General features: G+C 40.4%; 1 protein-coding gene across 1 annotated transcript in view; it reads left to right on the top strand.

The window, feature by feature from the left end:
* Window positions 1-17,201, top strand: part of LOC105923413 (cGMP-dependent 3',5'-cyclic phosphodiesterase) — a 52,570-nt gene extending 35,369 nt beyond the window's left edge. The window contains exons 17-29 of the mRNA XM_036149593.1: window positions 476-588; window positions 3,025-3,102; window positions 3,199-3,321; window positions 3,409-3,479; window positions 4,835-4,957; window positions 5,043-5,130; window positions 5,560-5,607; window positions 5,898-5,972; window positions 6,067-6,166; window positions 10,169-10,281; window positions 10,898-10,936; window positions 11,058-11,164; window positions 12,935-17,201. Of these exons, the coding sequence (XP_036005486.1) occupies window positions 476-588; window positions 3,025-3,102; window positions 3,199-3,321; window positions 3,409-3,479; window positions 4,835-4,957; window positions 5,043-5,130; window positions 5,560-5,607; window positions 5,898-5,972; window positions 6,067-6,166; window positions 10,169-10,281; window positions 10,898-10,936; window positions 11,058-11,164; window positions 12,935-13,169 (1,313 nt within the window). The 3' untranslated portion in view covers window positions 13,170-17,201. The remainder of the gene's footprint in view (window positions 1-475; window positions 589-3,024; window positions 3,103-3,198; window positions 3,322-3,408; window positions 3,480-4,834; window positions 4,958-5,042; window positions 5,131-5,559; window positions 5,608-5,897; window positions 5,973-6,066; window positions 6,167-10,168; window positions 10,282-10,897; window positions 10,937-11,057; window positions 11,165-12,934) is intronic.
* Window positions 17,202-23,871: the final 6,670 nt, after the last annotated feature.

Genomic DNA, 23,871 nt, shown 5'->3' with positions numbered 1-23,871 from the left:
TTGCTGAGAATAGCACAAAGAGGGGTTACATCACATCCTTGTGCCTAAATGTTAGAGTGCTTAAAGTGCACTTCAAACCCTCTTCACTGAGTTATTTCAGAAGTCTGCGCTTCATGTCGAGGGCGCTGCCTAAACTGTTTCCAGGCAGAGCAACATTCGGTTTGTCGCCATACCGAAAAACTGTCTGGAGCTCAGCTGGAAGGCTTGAATTTGGGTCTATTTCTGTGCAATTAGGATCAACCGCAGTGTGAAATTAATCTGAGTTAGCAGGGCAGCTCGGCTCCACTTTTGTTCTGCACCTCTGACTGTTGCTTTCTGTGCCCCATTTTTTTTAATCTACCCTCGCATCTTTATCTTCCCATTTTTCCTCATCGCGTAACTTTCCCTGTCTCCACCTTTCGTACCTAATCTTCTTCTCCCACCATCTTCCGTTCCTCTTTCTTTCCTCCTCTTTGTGAAATTCTCCATCTCTCAGAGGTGATCGGCGTAGCGGAGCTGGTGAACAAAATGAACGGGCCGTGGTTCAACCGCTTCGATGAGGATCTGGCCACGGCGTTCTCCATATACTGCGGAATCAGCATCGCCCACGTAAGACTCTTCTCCCACTCACAGTCACCTTAAAATCTTTTTTTTTTTTCTGTAATTAAATACTTTGCAGTCCATAAAGGCCAAAATGAATCTACTGAAGAGAATTTTGTTAGATATAAAGTAAATCAGCTCTACGCTTCAAAAAGCAAGCGGTAACATGGAGAAAAGGAAAATCGGCAGAAATAGTGCAGAGCATCTTCGGGACTAATTCATCCTGAGAACGGAAGTAGGTTTTGATATTTTTAATAGGTAGGTTTTCTGTCTGCACACTGCAGTGACAATGTACTGGTTACACATTATTAGGCCTGTGCTGGAACTGTTGCCAATGTGGTCAGAAACATTGAGCCTATCTGGGAAAATGAGATCAGCTCAGCGAGAGCAAAACGCTCAGTCAGAGCGGAGGGGAAGAACGTATCGCAGGAAATTCAAGCCGATCCTGTCCAGTGGTGGTGACAGGCCTGCGCGGTTATGACACGTTGTGTGACAGCTGCAAAGCTGCTGAGAAAACCCTCTGCTGGAGAGAAGTCTGAGGCTCTCAAAGAGGATGTTTGTAACGGTTACGATGGAGAGAAGGTGAGGAAGCTAAAACTCTGGCAGGAGTTTGGAGAGAGAGGTTTATTTTTTTTTGCCCTTAAGGAAGGGCTGGAAAACCATTTGGCAATTCAGAAAAGGGAAACAGGGACCATCCCAAGCTGTATGCTTTGGGAGGGGAACTGCGGACCAGGACTAAGGATATGGTTGGGTGATGGAAGAAGCGCTTTAAGTAGTCTTGCACCGATGTTATTTTTTGGCCCCGATACCCGATACCTGGCTGTGCAGTATTGGCCGATACCGATACCATACCAATACCATCTGTTTGAAATTGATGTGTGTATATATGAAGAACTGCATACTACTTAGGGTAGTAGAACTTTTTATTGCCTACCTGGAATGGGTGACAATAGTTGAATAAACTTTTGGCTCTCAGAAGTCAAAATAGTGCAACTTTCATGAACTTATGTAACATGTATAATACTAGTCGGGAGAGAGAGGGCTGCGTTCAAGTGACATACAAACATCAAAATGGTATCGGTGCTTATTTGTTGGTACTCGCCGATACCGATACCACCATCTTAGTGCTGGATCGGGGCCCCGTACGATACTGGTATCGGTATCGGTGCAACCATAGCTTTAAGTCCATGTCATCCGTGGAGGAGGCAGAGCCTGAAGAATGGGGAGCATGAGGTTTCGTCAGTGTGGCAGAGGTTGCTGCGGTAGGTAAATAGCTCCTGGCAGGGTGCCAGGTGTGGATGAGACTCAGCCTACGTTTCTGAAGGCTCTACAACTTTTAGGCGTTTGTCCTTGCTGTGAAACACCGGATCGTAGAATTGCTGAGAGGATTATGGACGTGCACTTATCTGGTCTAGAGGTGTTTCGTGGATCCGGATAACGATGGTGTTCTCCGAGGTATTTTGTGAGAGGAGCTCCAGGAGCGTGCTGTATTTGTGTAGTTTTTAAAGGCCCATACAGTCCTTGTACACTCAAAGCAAGAGCTGATTCTGCATTCTCGGCACAAAGTCAGGCCGGTTCCCAGTGCACATTGGACTCCGCCAGGGCCAACCCTGTTTGTGACGTTCATGGACCGGATCTCAAGACGTGGTCGTGGAGAGGAGGGCGTCTGGCTAGAGAACCTCAGGATCGCATCTTTGCTTTTTTGCGGTTGATTTGGCTCCTTTAGGTTCTTCTGGTCATGGCCTCCAGTCTCTACGTCAGGCTGAGGAGTTTAAGTATCTGGGTGTCTTGCTCCTGAGTGATGGTAGAAAGGAACGAGAAGTGGACAGACGCACTAGGACATCTTGCAGTATTGCAGACGCTGCTCCGGTCTGAGGGAGGGATCAGAAACAAAAGGAAACATAAAGAAAGTGAGAGAACAAAAACCAAGAAAGGAGAAAAGAAAGAAACATATGACGGGAAGATAAAATGAAGGCAGACACTGACACTAAAGGACAAAAACAGTAAAAATGAAGGCTTATTGCAATCAAACTACAGCTCTGAGATATTTTATTCAACATTTCCAATTCATTGTGGTATTAATCAGCACTTGTAGAGTGTGACCTTTTGGTGACTGCGGGTATTGAATAGAATATCTACTAACTATAAAGACGTGTGATTGGAAAAATAACTGTCTTCAAGGAGACTCATTAATCATTTAAAGGTGACCAAACACACCATTTAACCAATGCCTGTGCTGTAACGGGCTCTCCAGCATTGTACAATTTGAGCTTGCGAGCTTTGATCGATAATCTTTGACTGTATCTTATGTCAGATAATAGGAAACTAAGAGTTCAATAAAGAAACGGCATAATTAGGATGTATAACACCACGTCGGGTCATTTATCTGTGTGTTGGAACAGCCAGCATTGTTATATTTCTTTGTGATTTATTTGTTTTATTCAGTCTCTGCTCTACAAGAAAGTCCACGAAGCTCAGTTCAGGTCCACGCTCGCCAATGAAATGATGATGTACCACATGAAGGTAACCTCCCGTCTCTCCGCGGCACTGAGCCCTCCCTGCCTCTGGTAATGCCTCCGGTTTCCAGTTTCTTAAAAATGTTTCACGCGCGTGCTGCAGGTGTCAGAGGAGGAGGTGACAAAGCTGCTTGTGACTGGGATCGAGCCTGTGAAGGAGATTCATTCGTGTTTCGCCGAGTTCACGTACACGCCCCGCTCCCTTCCGGACGACACCACGCCTCACGTGAGAAAGAAACGGGATAGATTTGTTTTAAAAAGATATCTTTAAAAAAAAAAAAAAAAAACTTAAAACTCGTGTATCTGTCTGCAGGGCGTCCTCAGCATGTTTGAAGATATGGGCTTCATCAACACGTACAAGATTGACCTGCATACTCTGGCCAGGTGAGGCACCTCCATCAGTCCCTGTTCTGCCGCTTCTGCCGCCTGGATTTTATACATTTAGGCACTGATCTCTGTTTTCTGACATGCTACTGCGTTTCTTTTAGTAACCAGCCTATTTATTATTATCAAAGATTCTTTGTTTTCATCGCGTCTTACCATGGTGAAATATCTTTTTGGCCCCTCAGGCTAAGAGTACACATAAAAAAGACAAGCAAACAGGCAATGAACAAGGGTTAGTGTTTTTTTTTTCTTTGTTTTTTGTTTAGTTTTTTCACATCATAGCGTTCAAAAGATTAAAAAGTTAAAAAGATGAAGATTCAAAAGTTTATATGAATTAGTTGTCCTTCATGAATCACAGATAAAAAAAATTTATTTATTATTCCTTCCTCCACGCTTTACAAAAATGACTGTATTAAGCCAGTTGTAGATTGTGAATACAGTAAGTTAAAATGAAAGTTGTAAAGAAATGTGGCTTCCACTAAACACAGAGCACAGACTTACAGCCCACACCTCACACTACAAATGAAGGTTTTGGTTGACATAGGAAAGGTTCAGACTGAAAATGTGCATTTAGATCCCTTCTGTTTCTAAAAGCAGCAGCCATATTCCTGTTTACTACTTGCGCAGAGCATCAAGTTGAATATATCCTTATTGCATCTAAGCAATGAAATGAAAACACCATTTCATGTCATGTGGTGACAGGGTAATTCCATATATGGCCTGACCATGTCAAGCTGATGCGCTAAGTTTTACTGTAGCCTGTCATAGAAATGCTTGCCTATTGATCTAAATGTTTTCTTCTCAGCCAAATATTAAGACAATAATTGGTTTATAAACACATTCTACTTAAACTTTCCTCTGTGAGGAACTGGTCGGCTCACAACCACTGACTTGCTTTGCTACAACTAAGCTCAGGATATTCTCCAACCTAAACGTTGAATCACCGCATGGCCCTGCTGTGAGGCTCAGTGCCCCATACAGCCAAAACTTTTATGTTGTTAAGAAACCCAAAAAACATAACGGAAGCGAAGATTGTTATCCCTTGAAAGTGAACTCGCTGTCAAACTTGGGTTTTTTGCATAAGTTGTGATAAAGAACCTCTGGTGCTAAGTCATCAGCGCCGCCACTGAGCTGTAACAGCCGCATTTTCATTAATTTCCTCTCCGCTCTTCCAGCTGAGGGAAAGAGGTGCACTTATGCAAATCAGGTCATGATGTATAAAATGAAATTACATGCTGCAAATAAAAAAAAAAAAAAAAAGAAAATAGCATGGCCCTTTTTTATTGCACGTGTCCCAGTGTCACCGGCGACACGATGTGATGCCGGCTGTAATTAAACTGCTGCCTGTGCGACAGGTTCTGTCTGATGGTGAAGAAAGGCTACAGGGACCCCCCCTACCACAACTGGATGCACGCCTTCTCCGTCTCGCACTTCTGCTACCTGCTTTACAAAAACCTAGGGCTGTCCAACTACCTCGAGTGAGAACCCGTCTCTCTTAAATAGAATGAAATGCCATTTCTTTGCTGGAATCAAAATGATTGTACGTTTCCTGTGTCTGTGCAGGGATATAGAGATTTTAGCTCTCTTTGTTTCCTGTATGTGTCATGACCTGGACCACCGCGGCACCAACAACTCTTTCCAAGTGGACTCGGTGAGAGCATGCACTATATGTCTATATTTACTTTTTTATATCAAGCTTCAGGACGTGGCATTGAATGAGCACAATAATCCATAATATTTACCCAGTGTGTGTGTGTGTGTGTGTGTTTTTTTTTTATCTCCTGATCTGTAAATTTCCGCCCTCTGTGATGCGACGAGCAGCGTTTTGCTCCGGTTCACTTTAATCATACACAAGCCCCGCAGCGCTAAATGACTCAAACAGACACGCAGCAACATATCGCAGCAAAGGGCATGCTTTAAATCAGCAATCTATCAGCGTCCCTTTATGCTTTCTAGTTTCAGAGCGCGTCTGATACAAGCAGTTTGAGAGAAAGCACAGCTACAGCTACCCCGAGGACACGCTGTCCGCGGTCACCACTGAAGGGACTCTGTCTCATTTGTGTCTCTGTTTGACTTTCAGCAATCAGTCCTGGCTGCTCTCTACAGCTCAGAGGGATCTGTAATGGAGGTGATTCAAGCTTGGAAATTTGCTTTTTTATATATGCTCACCGTGTTTATTTCATGATCTAAACAGAATATCTGTGATTTTTTTTTAACTTTATTTTTAATAACATGCCTTTGACCTGCTAATGTTTTGTGGTACTGCGACATCTAGTGGTCAAAATTTAAATAAAAAGAATTATTCTTTTTTTTGTGGGGAAAAAATTTGATCTGTAATCTTTTGCTGTGCTTTTTGCATGCAAAATGTCTCAGTGATATAATACGGCTGCTTTCTTTATACTCCATCTCCTGTGACAGAGACACCACTTTGCCCAGGCCATTGCTATTCTCAATACTCAAGGCTGCAACATCTTTGAGAAATTCTCCAGGAAGGTGAAATACGACATCTGTTGCACCATCATGATTAACTCGCTTTACTCCTTTTACTTTTTCTGCAAGCTTATCGTACGTTTTTGTCCATTTCCAGGATTACCAGCGGATGTTGGATCTGATGAGAGACATTATTCTGGCAACAGACCTGGCTCACCACCTTCGAATCTTCAAGGAGTTGCAAAGGATGGCTGATGGTATGTGTCTGCAGTTAAGCCTGCACAGCCTTGGAAGATCCACCACAAATTTGTTTAGAAGGCTCAGAAAATAGAAAATCCCCACACTTCATTCTAGATATAGGACATTGCAAATTAATTAATACCGTTTGCCATTTTAGAATCACAACCTTCATTGTATTTGAACTGAATTGTGTTTGACAGCACAAAGTGGTGCAACACTGTGAAGTGGAAGGAAAGAATTTTTATTTTTTTTTACTACTACTATAATCTGAAAAGTGTGATTTATACGCATAATTAGCTCTGTCTAATCTGATACCCCTAAATAAAATCCACTGCAACCAACTACCTTCAGAAGTCACCTGCTTAGTAAATGAATATTAAATAGAGTCCACATGTATGTAATATGATTCTAAGTAAATGTAAGAGGAATACTTTTGTTCTCAGTATAAATCTCACTGTTCTGTGAAGGCAGAACAATAGTTGAACAAACATCATCATGAGGACCAAGGAACCCAGCAAAGAGGCAAGGCAAGGCAAATTTAGGCAAATTTATTTATATAGCACAATTCAGTACAGAGACAATGCAAAGTGCTTTACATGATTAAAATATAGGAAAATAAAACAGAATAAAAGCAAATAGGAATAAAACGTAGAAACAAAATAGAACATTAAAAACAGCTGGACTAAAAAAGTTGAACTAATGATGTTTCAATAAAACAGTTTAACCAGAACAGTCGAAGGCAATCCTAAACAAATGTGTTTTTAATCTTGATTTAAGGGAAATCAGGCTTTCCGCACATTTACAGTTTGAAACTTTGAAACTCTCATGGATTTCAGCACGACTGCAAACCTACCAAGACATGGCGATGTGCTCAAACTGGAACTGGTAGGCTGGGCAAAAAGCCAAGCCTACCAAGCCAAGAACCCCCCGTGATAACTCTGGAGGAGCTGCAGACACCCAGAGCTCCGGTGGGAGAATCTGTAGAAAGGGGAACCATTAGCAATGCTCCCATTAATCTGGTATGTATGAAAAAGTGGCAGGAAGAAAGTCACTGTCGGAATAAAGACACCAAAACTCCATTGCCGTTTGCCTGATGTCAGGGAGGGGACACAGCAAACACGTGGAAGAAGGTGCTCTGCACATTAGCCTGAACACGCCATCCCCTCTATGTAACCTGGTGGTGGTAGCATCATGCTGTGGGGATACCTTTCTTCAGCGGTGACAGGGAAACCAGACCGATTTGATGGGAGGACGGGTGGAGCTAAATATGGGGCAACCCTTGAGTGAGAAAATTACTCTGAACATGCAACCAGAGCTACATGGGAACGGTTGAGATCAAAGACCATTTATGCGTTGCAGTAACCTGAACCTAAACCTAACGGCACATCTGTGGCAAGCCTTGAAAAAAGTTGGTTAGATATGCTCTGTATCCACTGCAGCAGAGCTTGAACTATTTTGAAAAGTAGAATTGGCAGAAATCTTTAATTTCTACAAAGCTGCACCTTTTAAAGACGTCCAGCTGTAATTGTAGCTAAAACTTGTTCCACACAGGATTGACTCCGAATACAAACAGGCATATTTCATATTTTTTATTTGTGGAAAAAAAATTTTAAAAACCGTGTATCATTTTGTTTTCACTTCATTATTTTGTACTGCTCTGTGTGGGTCTAACTCATAAAATCCCAATGTTATACGTTGAAGTCTGGTTGTTCTGTGGCGTGATGTTAAGTTCTAGGGTTTTGCATAATTTTGTTAGGCACTGTAGTTTGGGATTAAAATAAATATGGTTCTGCTTCAGGTTCTATAGTAACTAATATTCGAAAGATTTATGGCGAAGCTCGCAGCATTCAGGCCAAGGCATTCTTAATAATCTTCTACAGTTTCTCACACTCTCGTGTGACTTAATTGGGTGTAACGTCTGGGCCAGAGGTTAGTCACGCCTGAATGCAACCAATTATGAGTTATCCTGAGTGGATGCCTCTGCAGTGAATTCAGCTTAAGCCGCTAAATGGATTCAAAGATACACAAAACCTCTAAATGAGTGAGAAATTTCTTTGGATTGCAGAGTATATGACTTGTGAATTTCAGACAGAAACAGGAGAACCACATACAGAAAACGCAGCAGCGGAGCGGGCTTGGGAACACGATTTTGCGCACTCAAGAGTATAATCGTCCCCTCAAGAGGGGATTGATCAGCATTTTTGCTATTTTTTGACAGCGTTCCTTTTCATTCCTGTTGTGGATTAATATGTATTAAAAAAAATTAGCCACGCTACCAATTATTAATGACTTTATCTATGCAACACCAACAATGCAGAACACAAAGGCAAGGTGAGTTCATAGCATGAAGATTTATGTATTGATTTATCTAAAGAAGAGGCAGAAATCAGGAGAAGTCTTGTCTAAGTGGCTTGAACACCCAACAAACCGGCGCTACACTCAAGGGTTGGAAAGCTGGTTTTGACCGAACTTCGCAGCAGTGGTAATTAACCAATTGTGAGTTACCAACAAAAAAAAATCCTAAAGGATTCAGGTAGCCGTGGTTGTTTCTGCTCTGGTTCTGACCAGCATTGTTACTTGGACCCACACTGGTACCAGAACTTTCACTTCTTCTAGTAGTTGTGTAACCTGAATATATAAAAAGGAGTTGTAGAGTGGTTCTGTAAAACATAGCAGCAGTAAATCGAAGCAACTGACTGTGTCAGATGTCTACAATCAGTCCAAGTTTCACTCCTGAGGGTTTAACAACACTGAATTAATAAACACGGCAGAAAAGTTATACCGGGACAACACCGCCTGGCACGCCACTGCAACTCTGGCCGTCTGTCTACAGTTAGCTTCCCAACAGCAAGACATTGTGTGGCCATAAAATTTACTCGAGGCTAATGCAGCACATGTGATGATGGGAAATGTAGTCAAAATATTCAAACATACTCCTCCTTTCATTTTCAAGGAGGATCATTTGCAGAGAGCACTAACTGATTCATTTTTAAAACAAGATCCAGAGATGTCGGGAGGCAGAAGACAAACACAAAGTAAAAACCACAGTAAAGTGAGACATGGCTGCCGATTCACAGCTGATTCTGCCATAAGCCCACATTACAGGTCATTGTCTTGAACTGATAACAGGCCTGTTGATTTATATTTGACACAAACCAAAGATCGTATTGCTGTCATCTTGCGATCATTGTGAATAACATCTTGTCGATTTTACAGTATAAAGCTGTATTTGAAATACTGTAGTGATGGACCAGACTGGATTTTACAGAAACTTATTTTTTAATGATAGAGCATCATTAAAAAATAACCTGCATACCTTAGAGGGTAACATTTATTAATAAGCCTAGTTATGCCGAATTTTGCTAATTTCCATCATACATACATACATACAGTAATTTGTGTGATATTCAAATAAATAATTCCAAATTTATTTTACATCTGCTTGCCAGCATCAATACAGTCGATTAATCAACATGCTTGTGAGTTGTCCTCTTCTCTCATTCTTGGATTATTCCCTTCGTTAAAGCCAAGTTTCATATTGCTTCGTAATCCTGGGGCTAGAAAAGAGAAGTTGTGGGTGGGTGTGGAGAAGTCCATCCTCTTCACATTCACGGTTATCAGGCACTTTTCCTTAATAGAGGATCTTCGCGTGAATAAGAGTGCTCACTCTGTCCTGTTCTGTGTTGCCAACATTGGCAAGACATTAGTTCAATGTGTTTCCTCTAAACGGGTCTTTCCTGTCGAGAAAGCCATCTATTATCTGTTTACAATACCTTGTCACAATCTGTAGTTTTATCATTCACATATTGTACATGTCTGTTTTTAGAGGCGTCCAAAGGCTCTAGTATCAGTAAAAGTGCTTTTTAAAGTGACTTATGTCCTTCAAGCATTAAGAGAAACGATGATTGTGAGTCATTTGTTTCAGATACTTGCGGCTATGAAATAGGGAAGGATATTTGCCCTTTAAAATGTTAATGATGTCAAATAAAATATCATCTAAATGTGTCTGTGTGTTTCAGATGGGTACAATACAAAAAGTCGCACCCACCACTCCTTGCTGCTGTGCCTGCTGATGACTTCATGCGACCTGTCAGACCAAACCAAGGACTGGAAAACAACACGCAAGATTGCGGTCAGTTTACAGGACATTTATAGAGTTTTTCATAAACCAATAACTAAACACTCAATATTTGGAGACTGTAAATAACATTTAAACTCCATTATAGTCTCTTCTGGGCAACCACACTCCATTGTGGGATTATGTTTTTAATCTTGACCTGCCCCCCTTTTTCGTCGCCAAAACCCCTGTGAACCTTGCCCTGAATCCTACCCTCAATCTCCAAACACCTAATGCTCAAATCAAAATGCAGAGTAATCCTTGACCCCAAAACCACAGAACAAAAAACATGTTTTTCTTTTATCCAGCAGAGATTGCTGTACAATGTCGGGCTTGTTTCAGTCTCACTGCTCTGTTGTAATAACGGGGAACAGCAGGTGTTATTTCTATTTGCAAATTGAATGAAACAAAATACACTTTGTAGAACACCAGCCTGATGTAAAATATGTAATCAGCCCAAGCATTCAACATGCATTTGACCACTTTTAAGCTTCTATAAAAGTGCATTGCGTTTCTGTTTACATTTTTTTAACCCCTGACACAAATTCAGACTGAGTTTTGATACTGTCACCATTCTGCAAACATGAAACCATGTGTGCAGTGATACATGTGTTCCTCTGTGTGTCCACAGGAGCTGATTTATAAAGAGTTCTTCTCTCAAGGAGATCTGGTATGTCCCAGCAGCTGAATGCTCTCTGGCGATATTGAGCAAGTGGCTGAATTTTGCGTCATTATACAGGTCGTTGAGCTCCTCACTCATGTCTGTGCAATGTGCGCTTGTGCATGTGCAGGAAAAAGCCATGGGGAACAGGCCGAGCGAGATGATGGACAGAGAGAAGGCGTACATCCCAGAACTCCAGATCAGCTTCATGGAGCATATCGCCATGCCCATCTACAAGTGTGTACAAATCTGACTCCTTCAGGCTACTTTACAACACTTTACATCACACCATGTCCAGTTTTAGGCTCGGTTTTTGCACTTCAGACAGAAATTATTTAAAAACATCTAAAGGCACTAGCTTATTTTTTGCTCAATTCATTTAATTTATTGTTAGGATTTATTTTCTTTATATATATCTATCTATCTATCTATAGATAGATAGATAGATAGATAGATAGATAGATAGATAGATAGATAGATAGATAGATAGATAGATAGATAGATAGATAGATAGATAGATAGATAGATTTGTAATCTACATTGTTTTCAGCACTCCTTACATTTTTAAAAATACAGAAGCTTCTTGTAGCTAAGTCACATATTTCCGACAGGAGACCCATGGAAGAAAAAGAGATCAAATTAGAGTGAAAACTGAATTTTGTATTTATTAGATCAACGCAGAGGCTCCAGCTGAATGCATATTTTGCTGCGTCACTGCTATGAGGGCAAAATAAGGCAAATGTTTCCAGGAAATAAACTACAAATAAAATGTTCAGGGACTTTGTCGCTTTATTATGTAATTTAGCAACAAATTCTTCCGGTAAAAAAGAGACAATTTAAGAGTAAACCACTCTTTGTGGTTAGCAGGCTTTTAGTCAAGGCCGACCAGCATAGAAGCCGTCCAGTCCAGTGTCCCACCCAGAAAATTCCCCTCTGCACAACACTGAAATATTAGTTCTGTCTAAAGGAAACGTGTAATTTTTAAGGAAAAGTGAGATAAAAAAAATGAACTTCCAGCATTATTATGATAAACTTTGTATCTTTTTAATAACAATTTCTCTTTTTTTTTTGCTTTTTTTATGCAATTTGTTTTGTTTTACATGAGGTTTTAAAAGGTACTACACAATAAGGTGTACATTTTGTTATTAACTGTTTAACTTCACAGACAAATGAAATGAATGGAGATCAGATTTCAGGATATCAATCATTCATAAATGTCTTTGATGAGTTGTGATAGTTGGGTTTTTTGGTTGTTATAGCAGTCAGTATTTTTTTTATAGAAAGTATCTTGAGGATGTATGTTTGGAGAAACCTAGAAGTCTGCACCGGGAGAGTGGAGCTAACAGCTGTTCAGATTGGGTTGAGTTTCAAATTACCTGACAGCCATTTTTAAGTGATTTCTGGTGTAATTTCACTCAGTCAGAATTCAACGTGATTTCTCCAAGCTGAGCCCAATAGCCAACCGTTATACCGCAGGTTAGGTTAGACCGACTCCACTTCAGCAAGGAACCTTTGCTTCATCACCAATGTGTAAATTAATTGATAATCTGATGTGTTTTTAATTACATTTAAAAATCAGATTAGAGAAATAAAAATCTATATTTCCACACATGAAACAGGAATCTACTGTCATGGACAAAATTGTTGGTATCCCTCTGTCAAGAGGGGTGCCGACAATTTTGTCCATGACTGCATGTTAGAATAACAGATGTCTGTCTTTTTATTATGTAACTAGTCTCTCGGGCTTTTGTATTCGCATTCAGACAAAACATTTTTATGATTTACAGTTGTCGGGACAAAACAAGACAGAATAAAAATTAAAAAAAAATTCTAAACAAAGTTTTGTGAGCAACTCTTTTGCACATCTGAACTTTTTGGGGTAAACTAAGTTTTGTGTGCCGCCGAACCTCTTAACAGCGCGCTGCCTTTAACTTTGCTTGTTTCTCACCTCAGACTTTCTAATCAAAGCAGCAAATGTTTTCCTCCTCCCCCTGTCTCTCCACGCAGGCTGCTGTCTGAGCTGTTCCCCGGGGCCACCGAGCTGTACGAGCGGGTGGCGGCGAATCGCGAGCAGTGGACCAAAGTCTCCCACAAGTTCACCATCCGCGGGTTGCCCAGCAACAACAGCCTGGACTTCCTGGACCAGGAGTACGAGCTGCTCCAGTCGCAGGGCGCTTTCGGGAGCGACGACCACTGCCTGAACGGTTGCCTCGATGACACTGAGGGCGGTCAGGGCCAGTGACAAACAGCGGGGCCCCCGACGTGTTTTCCCTGAGGTTTTCCTGTCGTCCAGTAGGAGGCGAAGAAAACCTTTCTAGAGGCCAAAGACAGGCTGGTCTCTCTGATGTCAACCACCTGGTGTGCTTGGAGGGCCTTTGCAGAACGGAAAAACTGAATCGGACGGCCGTTCTGAACCTGGTGGATTTATGCGAGTCACCCGATCTGATGCTTGATGTCGCTTGTGTCAATTAGTCGAGGAGCGCAAAAAGATGACGAGTATCTTTCTACATGTCCACACGTTCATTCGTCACGTACCGATCCTTCGTAAGATTGTAAAAATAAGACCAACCGACGCACACACGCATACTCGCACAAAACAAGACGGAGACATTCGTAGTCGTGGCAAAGACTCCTTCGACGTGTAACAGTGAGACGGTGTGCTATACTTTCTGTTACGGCGGACTTTCCTTTCAGTTGCCACAGACCCCACCCGCTGCTCTTGAATGCTTGATGGACGAACTCCTCGCCGGTTACGAGTTAACCTGTGATCACCCCCCCCCCCCATTCATAAGCAACTAACACGTCCTGTTTTTACGCCATCACAGCAGATTTTTTTTTTTTTTTTTGTATCCACCTCGTTAGAATATCTGTAAACAATACATGACCTCCTTTTGTTCTTGTTCCTTCGTTTGAACATGCAAACCCCTAGCTTGTGTCCATCCACCATCCTTCACCGTTTAGGGCACATTTTAGACAATCACCCATCAATAACACCAGAAGCCATAAATTAAAAAAAAAATAAAAATAAAAAAAGAATGAGACACATCCATTTTGTGAACGTTATTCACATGAGTTCACTCATGCAGTAAAACAAACAGTGCTGTGAAAAAGTGTCTGCCCTCCATTGAGATTTCTTGTTTATGCCATTTGTCATATTTAGATGTCTCAGATCAATTTTCAAATTTTAATATCAGACAAAGATAATCTGGGAAACTATGAAACAATGATTTCTTTTATTCATCTCAAAAACTAAAGCTACCCAGATCAACTTTGGCCTTAAAACTGACTTTAACACCTGTCATCAAGAACTGGTTGAGTAATTTTTACCCATTATTGTTTTAATTTAGCCATAGAGGAGGCATTTATGCTATATTTTTCCTGTCATAACTCAACATCTTCATGCAATTTATGTCCAGGATTTGACTAGGCCACTCTAAAACCTTGATTTAGTCAGTTGAAGACTGGCTGGTGTTCTTCAGATGACTGTAAAATGACCTCAAGCTGAGGATCTAAAGTTGATGGCTGGACATTCTCACGCTTTATTTTATGTTACTGAGCAGAATTTATGGTTCCATCGATGATAACAGGTCCTCTAGGTCTTTTTAGAGGCAGGATGCCCTTTTGCCCAGCCTGTTTTGAGCAGTTCTTTAAATGTAGTTGTGTGTTTATTTTAAACCTCCTGGTTGAGTCTTTGCGACACTCTTAAAGTTATTTTGTAGGACCAGCCTCTCCTGTTTAGGGCTTTACCACTGCTCCATGTTTCCTCCATTTGTGGATAATGGCGCTCGCTGTGGCCTATTGGAGCCCCAAAGCCTCGCAAGTCCCTTTTCAGACTGATGGATCTTAGTTACGTTCTTCCCCATTTATTTGTCAATTTCCTTTGGCTGAGGTTCTTTTTCAGGTTCTAAACAAGGTTCTATTTTAGCTTTTTTCTATTTACTCAGGTTATCTTTGTCTCATATTTAAGATTGTTTGATGCTCAGAAATATTAAATTCTGAAAAAATGCAAAAACAGAAAGAAATAGTGGGCAAATACCACAGCACTGTACATTCAATTTATCATTTTTGCCATTTAATTAAATTATTTACATTTATTTTGTTCTTTTTTGTTTGTTTTTTTGTTTTTTTATTAAACAATTTTAGGATTAAAAAAAAGAAGCCCTTTAAATGATCCATCTCATTCGTTGGTGTAACTGTGCAGTAGGGTGTGTTAAATAGTGTCACCGAGTGTGTCCAATGGATCTGCCTTATCGCGTATCTTTGCTGCCTTTATTAGAGCTTTTAATATATAAAAGTGGAATAAAAAGTCTGTTTTAGTATGTGTGTTGGATATTCGTGTGGACATAGTGCGAGTATCACTGTGTTGACTGAGAACATGTATATTTTGTAAAACACTTGTTTAAAGACCTGAAATGTTGCGTCTTTTCACTTCTTTTCTATTCCTGCCTGTCTGTGCATCATACATGAAAGCACCGCCACACCTGAACATTACAGAAAGAAAAGAATCAACAAGAGATGTAGCCATGGTAGAAAACGTCGAATGAGTTGAGCTCTCAGATGCTTCATTGAAAAATGTATAAAAAAAATAAATAAAAAAAATACAACTTGGGGTGCCATACGCCTGTGCAAATTCTCAGTTATCCGGGTCATCGGCTTAAATCCGAGGCAACCGGACCTTTCTCTTGGTCAACATGCCGTACTTTCAGATTAACTAAAAGGCTTCTGATCCAGGATAATTTAGGTTGTAATGGACACCGCTGTGTTTTGGTGTGCTACGAATGGACTGGCAAACAAATGAGTGGATGGACAAATAGGCGTGTGGGTGACATCGAACAAGACGAGATAAAGCCCCCTCAAAAAGTATTCACACTGTCTACAACCACAAACGTCAGTGTTTATGCATTGATTTTTTATGTGACAGACCAACACAAAGTAGTCTGTTTTTTTTTTCATATCCTACCATTATTGATTTTTTTTTCTTTAAGTTTCATCAGGAGACTGATAGGCCCTTGTAACCAGTAGATATTCTTTGATCTAAAATGTCTTCATTGTAGCTCTAGTTGTAAGTTTAGGCTCCTTGTCTTACTGGCATGTTAGGGTTAGGGTTAGCCTGTGATAAAGTTTAAAGTTTCAACAACTACTTTCTTCCTGCTGCTTTTCTGTAAAGACCACATTTGTACTGTGTACAACTTTAATAGCTGTCTTGCTGATAGATTCTCCCACCTGAGATTTGAATCTGCAGCTCCCCCAGAGTACCCACAGACCTTTTGTCTGCTTCTTTGATTAATGTTCACCTTGCCCAGCCATAAGGATTAGATAAGCAGCCATGTCATGGTAGGTATACAGTTGTGCCATAGTCTTTCTGATTTAAAATAAGATATTCAAAGCTAGTTTAACAACCTAATCCTGCTTTAAACTTCTCCACAACTTTTTTTTCTTTCTGACCCATCTGCTGTGTTCTTTGGTCTCCGTGATGCTGTTTGTTTACTGATGTTGCATTGAATTTAGGTTGAACACAAGTGGACTCCATTTTCTAATTAGGGACATCAGAGTAAATGGGACTAAATGCAAATCCATGACATACTTTTGTATTAATGGTGGAGAAAAAAAGTTAAATCATGCACCATTTCACTTCTGCTTCACTGTTTTGCACCAATTTGTGTTGGTATATCACACAAAATCCAAATAAGATGCATTGCAGTGTGTATATTTTTTTTACATAATTAAAAGTTGAAAAATGTCGTCGGGCGTGAATACTTTTTGCATGGGGGTACAGTTCATTTAGCATCAAGAGAGGAAATGCAAATGAACTCATCTACTACTGTCTTTTCTCCTTTACATCCAGAAAAATAAAATATATCGATTTAATTAGAAGATTGAATTATAGGATTTTTTTTTTTTTTGTTCTTTCCAAAGGACCCCGTGACGGGTATTTATAGGAAACATTTTTGGTTTCATTTGGATATACCTGAGCACTGCTGGGTGAAGGGGTTGAATCTCACTTGTTCTGCTTTATGAACGTATTATAAAATTTTAAAAGGGCCTCACTGTGTTCAACTTCCTGCTCCTCCATTTCTCTCACTTGTTCAATTATTGTGAAAACACTTTTACAGATGTACAAGGCTTCTTCATGTGCAATATGAAGCCTCTGTTTCTGTGACATTGCATAGATACCTTCATAAATAGAAGTTGCTACATACCTATGCCCCCCTGTTAAATCCTTGCTTTAGGTCGGGTTTGCCAGAGGTTTTTCAAGTCTTAAATCCTGATGTTTCAAAAAAAAAAAAAAAAGTAAATTAAATGGGAGTTTTCTTTTTACTGCAACAAAGGCTTTTGAGAGTTCAGACCTTTGACAGTTTTCTATATTGAGTCTGTGTTTGTCTGTTGATGTTTGTTATAGAGAGTCAGGGGTAAATGTGCCAAGCAAAGACTTTCCACTTCCTGGCCCAGCAGCGAGATGAAAACCAGACGTGACTTTAGGAATAGTTTGATGTCAGAGGGCCGTAGGCGATCGCGCTTCATCGCGACAGCTTGTCCAGGAAGTATAAAGCCAATCTACTGTATTTCCTCTCGTCACAGCAGGAACAGCGGGACTCAAACCTGTGATGTGATAACATTGTATGAATCACCTGTGACATATTTGCTAAAAGTGGCAAAAATATATATAGAGAGATATATATATTTGCTGTAAATAACAATGTTTGAAAACTCAAATGTTTTTGATTGTCTATCATTATTACATTGGGAAGGACTGTATTTCAATCTTGTATTGTATTTATAGTGTTTGCTTCCTGATTTTCTTTTTTTTTTCAGTTTTTCTAAGCCATTTCTGAACAATCCCGAGCCCAAACTTCTACACAGACGATCAGAGAAAGTCGTATGAGTACCTAAGATATACGGGGATATATTCTAGCACAAATAAAAACCCAGTCTACTTGTATAAATTGTACTTAAACCAAAAGGTCAATCTGGTCATCTTTAATCATTTGGTTGGTGGGCTCTGAGAGCTAGTGATCTGTTTATTTTCAAGAAGAAAGAAACATTCTGATTTTTTTTTTTCCGTCTTTCTTGAAATAAATATATTGAAAGGTCTTTTGGTTGTTGCCGTGTGCTTGTACACAAATGCTTCACATTATAACTCTGGCATAAAGGTCCAGATGAGTGCATGAAGTTACATGTTTTTACGCTGATGGTACCAAGTCGTTGCCAAATACATCTCTGTGGATGCAGCCGGACCATGCTCTATGTTTAGGAGTGAATAGAAAAAGTCTCCACACCCCTATTAAAATGCCAGATTTGAATTTTATTGATAATGATCAACCCCTTATAGTTTGCAGACGTTCTAGTAGGGTTTTATTTGCATTTCTTAGCTGCATCATATAGCAAAGGCCATGCTCTGTAGAGAGCTTCTGAAGAATGTATCAGTCAGGAGAAGACAAGCAAAGAAGTTCATGTGACATGCAGGGAAGATGGTCATCGTCAACTGGAGGAAAGATGGCACAAAGGTGACATTCCCAAGACCTGGACATTCAGAAATAATGAAAAGAAGCAAACGTCAGAGAGGCTGACACGCGTGGGGTAGGCGAACATTATAATATTTCCCAGTTCTTTTGATCACTCATGCTATTATTTAGCTAAACTTGATGCTTATTTTCTAGTTTAGTCTGCTTTTATAAGGTATTTTTAGGGCTGGGCAAGTTAACGCGTTAATTTCGCGTTAACTCATTAGACTATTAACGGCGATATTTTCTTTAACGCGCGTTAACACATGTTGCTCACGTGCTTTTATTTTGTGAAGGTCTGTTGCTGCGGTGTAGGGGTTTGAATCACAACAGTAGGTGGCGATAATGCGCCAATAACCTCGCTGTCAGCCAAGCCTCGGATTCAGAGGAAGAAAGGTGCTGGCCGGAAAAAAACAAAGCCGACATGCGGAAGGCGGTGTTTCCCGCAGGAATTTGCTTAGGCGAGGCGGTGAGTTGGCGAACTGAACAAGTTTTGTGCGGAGCGGAGCGGGGGGGTCTGCATCGACGCCGTCAATGAAGTCGCTTCTCGCTTCAAAGTATCTATGTGTTTTTGCCTGTTTTTCCTCAGCCATTCACTATATGCACGCGAGAAAGCAACAACAAAAAACCGAGTGTTAACGTCAAATAAACGCAAGCAACGCAAGCATATCGAGTTAGCAAGCATTTCAGTTTAAAGTTCTTCCAGCATCGAATATGACAGAAACAAGTTAGTTGTAACCACTGCCAAGTTAAACTTTGGTATTGAACATAAAATGGTAATGCTGCTCCCTGCTGTTACCTCAGAAATTGCCTGTTTTTGGTAGATTTTTCCCCATAAAGAGAATTCCCTGTCAGTGGCAATAAGCTTTAATTTATTATTATTGCTATTTTTTGTTTTACATGTTTAAGTTGAGCTTTACACTAAATATGTGTTACTGATAAGTGCTACAAATGTTACAACACTTTTGTTCATATGGCAGCAGAACATTAAAATAAAAGTGCTCTTTACACTACTTTTGAATTCATTCTTGGAGTTTGTAAATACAATGCGATTAATCGCGATTAATCAGGGCGATTAATCAGGGCGATTAATCGCGATTAAATATTTTAATCATTGCCCAGCCCTAGGTATTTTTAAAAATATTTTTGTGGTTTTTAAAGCGTTTTTTTTATTTTATTTTACCTTTATCTTTATGTTATGACTTGTTGAATGTAACAAGTGATTCTACATTTTCTACTCGCTACAGATTTACAAAATAAGGCTGAAGTTTAAGTTGCAGTTGTACTGTAGATGTTGCAACAATCTCCTGTATCTTTCACATGTCTGGACTTGGGGTTGTAGGATGGTAAAACAGAAGCCTTTTCATACCAAGAAAAACAACCAAGCCAGTTCTAAATTTCACAAAAACACATTTGAAGCACGTGGGAAAATGTGCTATGGTCTAATGATTTAGGTTTTTGTTGGTTTGTTTTTTACGTTTCTGGACAAGTTCATCACTGTGTGCCTGCACCTCCTGGTCTGTCTGCATCCTCTGGGGTCTCCTTCCCATTCCTGCCTGCCTGCCTCGTCTGCCAGTATTCTAAGTCTCAATAAACCTTTTAAAACGTGCTCTGTGTTGGCTGGATTTTGGGTTCACACCTACAAACCTGAAACCACGATTGAACTTCTTAAGCATAATTCCAGAAAGCATGTTTAGCGAAGAACTACTTAACAAATAAAAAACTTCATACCAATAGGGAAGCATGGTGGTGGCTGCATCATGCTTTGGAGATGTTTTGCTTTCAGCTGGAACTGGTACCCAGTCAAGGTGGAGGAAATGATGAAGAGTTGCAGATATTAGTCAATGTTGATACAAAAACGTCCGACTTGTGTTGGAAGTCTGAAGATGAAGAGGAACTTAATTATTCGGTACTACAACAATTGCCCAAATTAACAACAAAACAAGAAATGGCTTCACCAGAAGATAACATGTTTCAAATGGTCCAATCGGTATTGAAAATCTATATGTGGTGACCTGAAGAGGGCCCTAGACAGGAGATGCCTTTAAAATCTGACAGATTTGGAGTGGTTTAGCAAAGAAGGGTGGGAAAATATTGTGTAGTAAACATGTGTCCTATCCAAAAACACTGACTGCTGCCATTAAATCCAACGGTGCTTCAACACAGCATTGGTTTAGTGGTGTGCACATTTATGTAAGAACACTATGTTACGCGTGTTAAGACGCTGTCAAAACCATGTATCCTCCCAAGAAAGTTGGCTCACAATTTTGGGAAAGAAAAACTACCTTGAATGAAAAAGCACCCAAGAGCGACTTTACCCAAAGATTCAGGAGCAAATCAGTAATTGACAAACATGTTTTACAGCATGATGAAGCACAAGGAAAAAGTGATCACTAAGTCCATCGCAAAGATATTCCCCAGACTCTAATCTCATTGAGAATTTATAGAATCATTGCATAAACTTGTGCATTAATATGGCGTAATGAGTGCTTCTCTCTTCAGCATTGCACATGTTAGTGGGTGGGATGCATTGGACTGAAGGTGATGTGGTAGAAGCAAGAAAAATGAACAAGTGAAGGCATGTGAATGAGTCTGACATGGTGCAATTTGTTATGGCTGGGTCACAGCAAGTTCAGAATTGCTGCTCTTGTGGGGTGTTTCCAGTCTGCGGTTATCAATATCTGTCAAAAGTGGTCTGAGGAAAGAATAGTAGTAAAGTGGTGACAGCACAGGGTCATGTAAGGCCATAGCTCCCTGATACATATGGGGAGTGAAGGTCTGATGGTTCGGTCCAATTCAGCAGACAAACTACTACAGCTTAAATCCCTGAAGACTTTGATGCTGGTTCTGATAGAAAAGGGTCAGATTACAGAATGCATCACAATCTGTTGTAAATGGGGTTGTATGGCTGTGGAGCATTGAGGGTCACCGAACATTCAGAGTAACCCTTTTATGCCTGATTGTTATATTTTGTGATAAAAAAGCCTTTGAAACTTTTAATAGAGTAATTAATGCATTTCTAACATCACTGCTGCAGTAAAGTAGATAAGAAACTAAGTTTCTGTCAGACTCACAACTTTCGGCCATGTAAACCTATTTTCAGAGTTGAGTTAGAATTGCTTCGGGGAACATTCCCTGGAGGTCTCAAAACTGCTCTAATTAATGTTCTCAGAAAGGTTAAACACTGTCAGGGCAGAGCTCACCTGAGATCATGCGAGAGGCTGAAGAGAATCTGACTAATTTCCTCTTTGAATCATATTTATTTAGACATGTCTGCATAATTCATTCAACATTATGTACATAAGTGTGTGCATCTATAAACAACAACCAAAAAAGCTTGAGCAATTAAATTTCAGTTGTTTTAATCATATGATTTGTATACTGGGTGCAATTAAGATGTAACATTTTAACATGTTTGAAATGGTTGATGGATTTGGTTTGTTACGCCTCAGAGAAATGAAGTGGTCTTTTACAGCTCATAAAGTAATTATTACCATACATTTCAGTACAACTAACGTACTGATTATTCTATTTAAACACGAGGCTTCTGTATATAACAAAGCAAAAACAAGAATACATTTAGGTAAACAGAATTAGCAAATATCTGTTATGGTGTTATGAAGCTGATAGTGTGATGCAGGACAAAAAGGAACAAAAGAAAACTAATGTGTTGCCCAGTGGTGTAGTTTTTAGGACCTCTTTGCCTTGCAGCAAGGAAGTTGTGGGTTCAAATCCCAGCCTGATGTCATTCTGCCATGTGTTTTCTCCCATATATTCTGTTTACTCCCACAAAAACATGAAGAGATTAACTTGTTACTCTGGGTATGATGTGTGGAGTTGTTTTTTCCCCCGATTGTCTTCGGACTGGTGACGTTTCATGCTGCACACTATCATTGACCCCTTGTGTCAAGTGATGGATGTGATAAATCAATAATTGATAAATCAAACCTTCATTTTAAAAATTTGCAAATATTTTGGCTATATATATATATATATATATATATATCTATATATATATATATATATATATATATATATATATAATATATATATATAAACTCAAAATGACAATTTCTAATATTTGTTAGTCACTTAAAAGCAGAAACGCAGCCTAAAAAACTTAGTTTCTTAATTCTTACTTGTACAATTGTGAAAAAAAGTTAATAATGCTTATACAGAAAATACAATTTAAAATTAATGTGAAGATTCAAACAAAAATTTAAAAATGTGGCTAAAATTTTATTATCAAGGTTTGTCACAGAGTAGCACTCTTCTAAGGTGCCTTTGCTTGAATAACTCTTCAGCTCTATGGTCCAGAATGACGGACAAAACATTATTCAGCAAAGTAACCTGGTGACAAGTTTGAACTTGACATAAAATCAACTAAAGCTTAAAATTTTTAAAAACCCTTCGACGAAGTTCTCGCGTTAGCTGGGGAGCGTGATCTGTGCTCAAGAGAGGGCTGCAGGTATTTTCGCCATTGCTGTATGAAGAGTTATCTGGCCTGGCGCTCAGCTGTCAACATAAAACTAGCGGTGCGGGACGCGGAGCTGCGGGGTCGAGGGAAAGCTCGTCAGCTGCTCCTTGAGCCAGTATTCAGCCCTGTCCCTCCCCGGAGAACACTTTCATGTGAATACACAGCCTACGGACGAGGCAACCATGTCCAATCTCAGCAAAGGCGGCACCAAGAAGGACACCAAAATGAGGATACGGGCCTTTCCTGTAAGTGCACGCCGCAGCGGGCGCCCCGGCTGCCCGCCGGCTACTCACTCGACCACCGCGGTCTCAACTGCTGGCTAACTGCTAGCAGGCCGAGCAGCTGAGCGGCTCCGACGACCTGGCTGTCCGTAAACAAAGTGCAGCCGTCACATGTGCCGTCGCCTCCGCTTGCTTGGTGTAGCCGGCTGCCCGGTTTATGTAGCAGCCCGCCACATTTAAAGCTGTTAAGTGTCCTGCTTGTTTATTTTTTATTTTTCTAAACGATTGAATAAATGCGAGTCTGCAGACGGAGGCTAGCCAAAACTGTCTGTCGACGTAGCCGAGGCTAACATTTCTACCCCCACCACCCCCTCCTCATTCGCTCTTCTTGACACTTGTTCTGCACGCTTATTATTCGCCGGGGCACAGCGTGTTTGCCTTTAAGCTAGCCCTGCCATCATATTTCCACCTAAAGGTTTTGGAGAGAGAGAAAAATAAAGCGTAGGTCACAGTTAAGAGCTGTTAGCTGCGTTTCTAGAGCTACCAATGGATGCTAACGACAGACAAATCCGCTAGCCTACATCCAGTTGGTGGTCTTTTTGGGCATTTTAGCCGTCCCTGTTATTTCATGACTGGAATGGTGATCACAGAGGTCGCCCACCAGCTTTTCTGCAAGTCACCTGAACATCTGATTATCAAGCTGACCTCATTCTGCAAAAGCACCCGGCAGGCTGTGGGAGTATT

The sequence above is a fragment of the Fundulus heteroclitus genome, chromosome 18 (genome assembly GCF_011125445.2).
Source record: "Fundulus heteroclitus isolate FHET01 chromosome 18, MU-UCD_Fhet_4.1, whole genome shotgun sequence".
Lineage (NCBI taxonomy): Eukaryota > Metazoa > Chordata > Actinopteri > Cyprinodontiformes > Fundulidae > Fundulus > Fundulus heteroclitus.
This window is presented reverse-complemented; position numbering and strand designations above follow the sequence as displayed.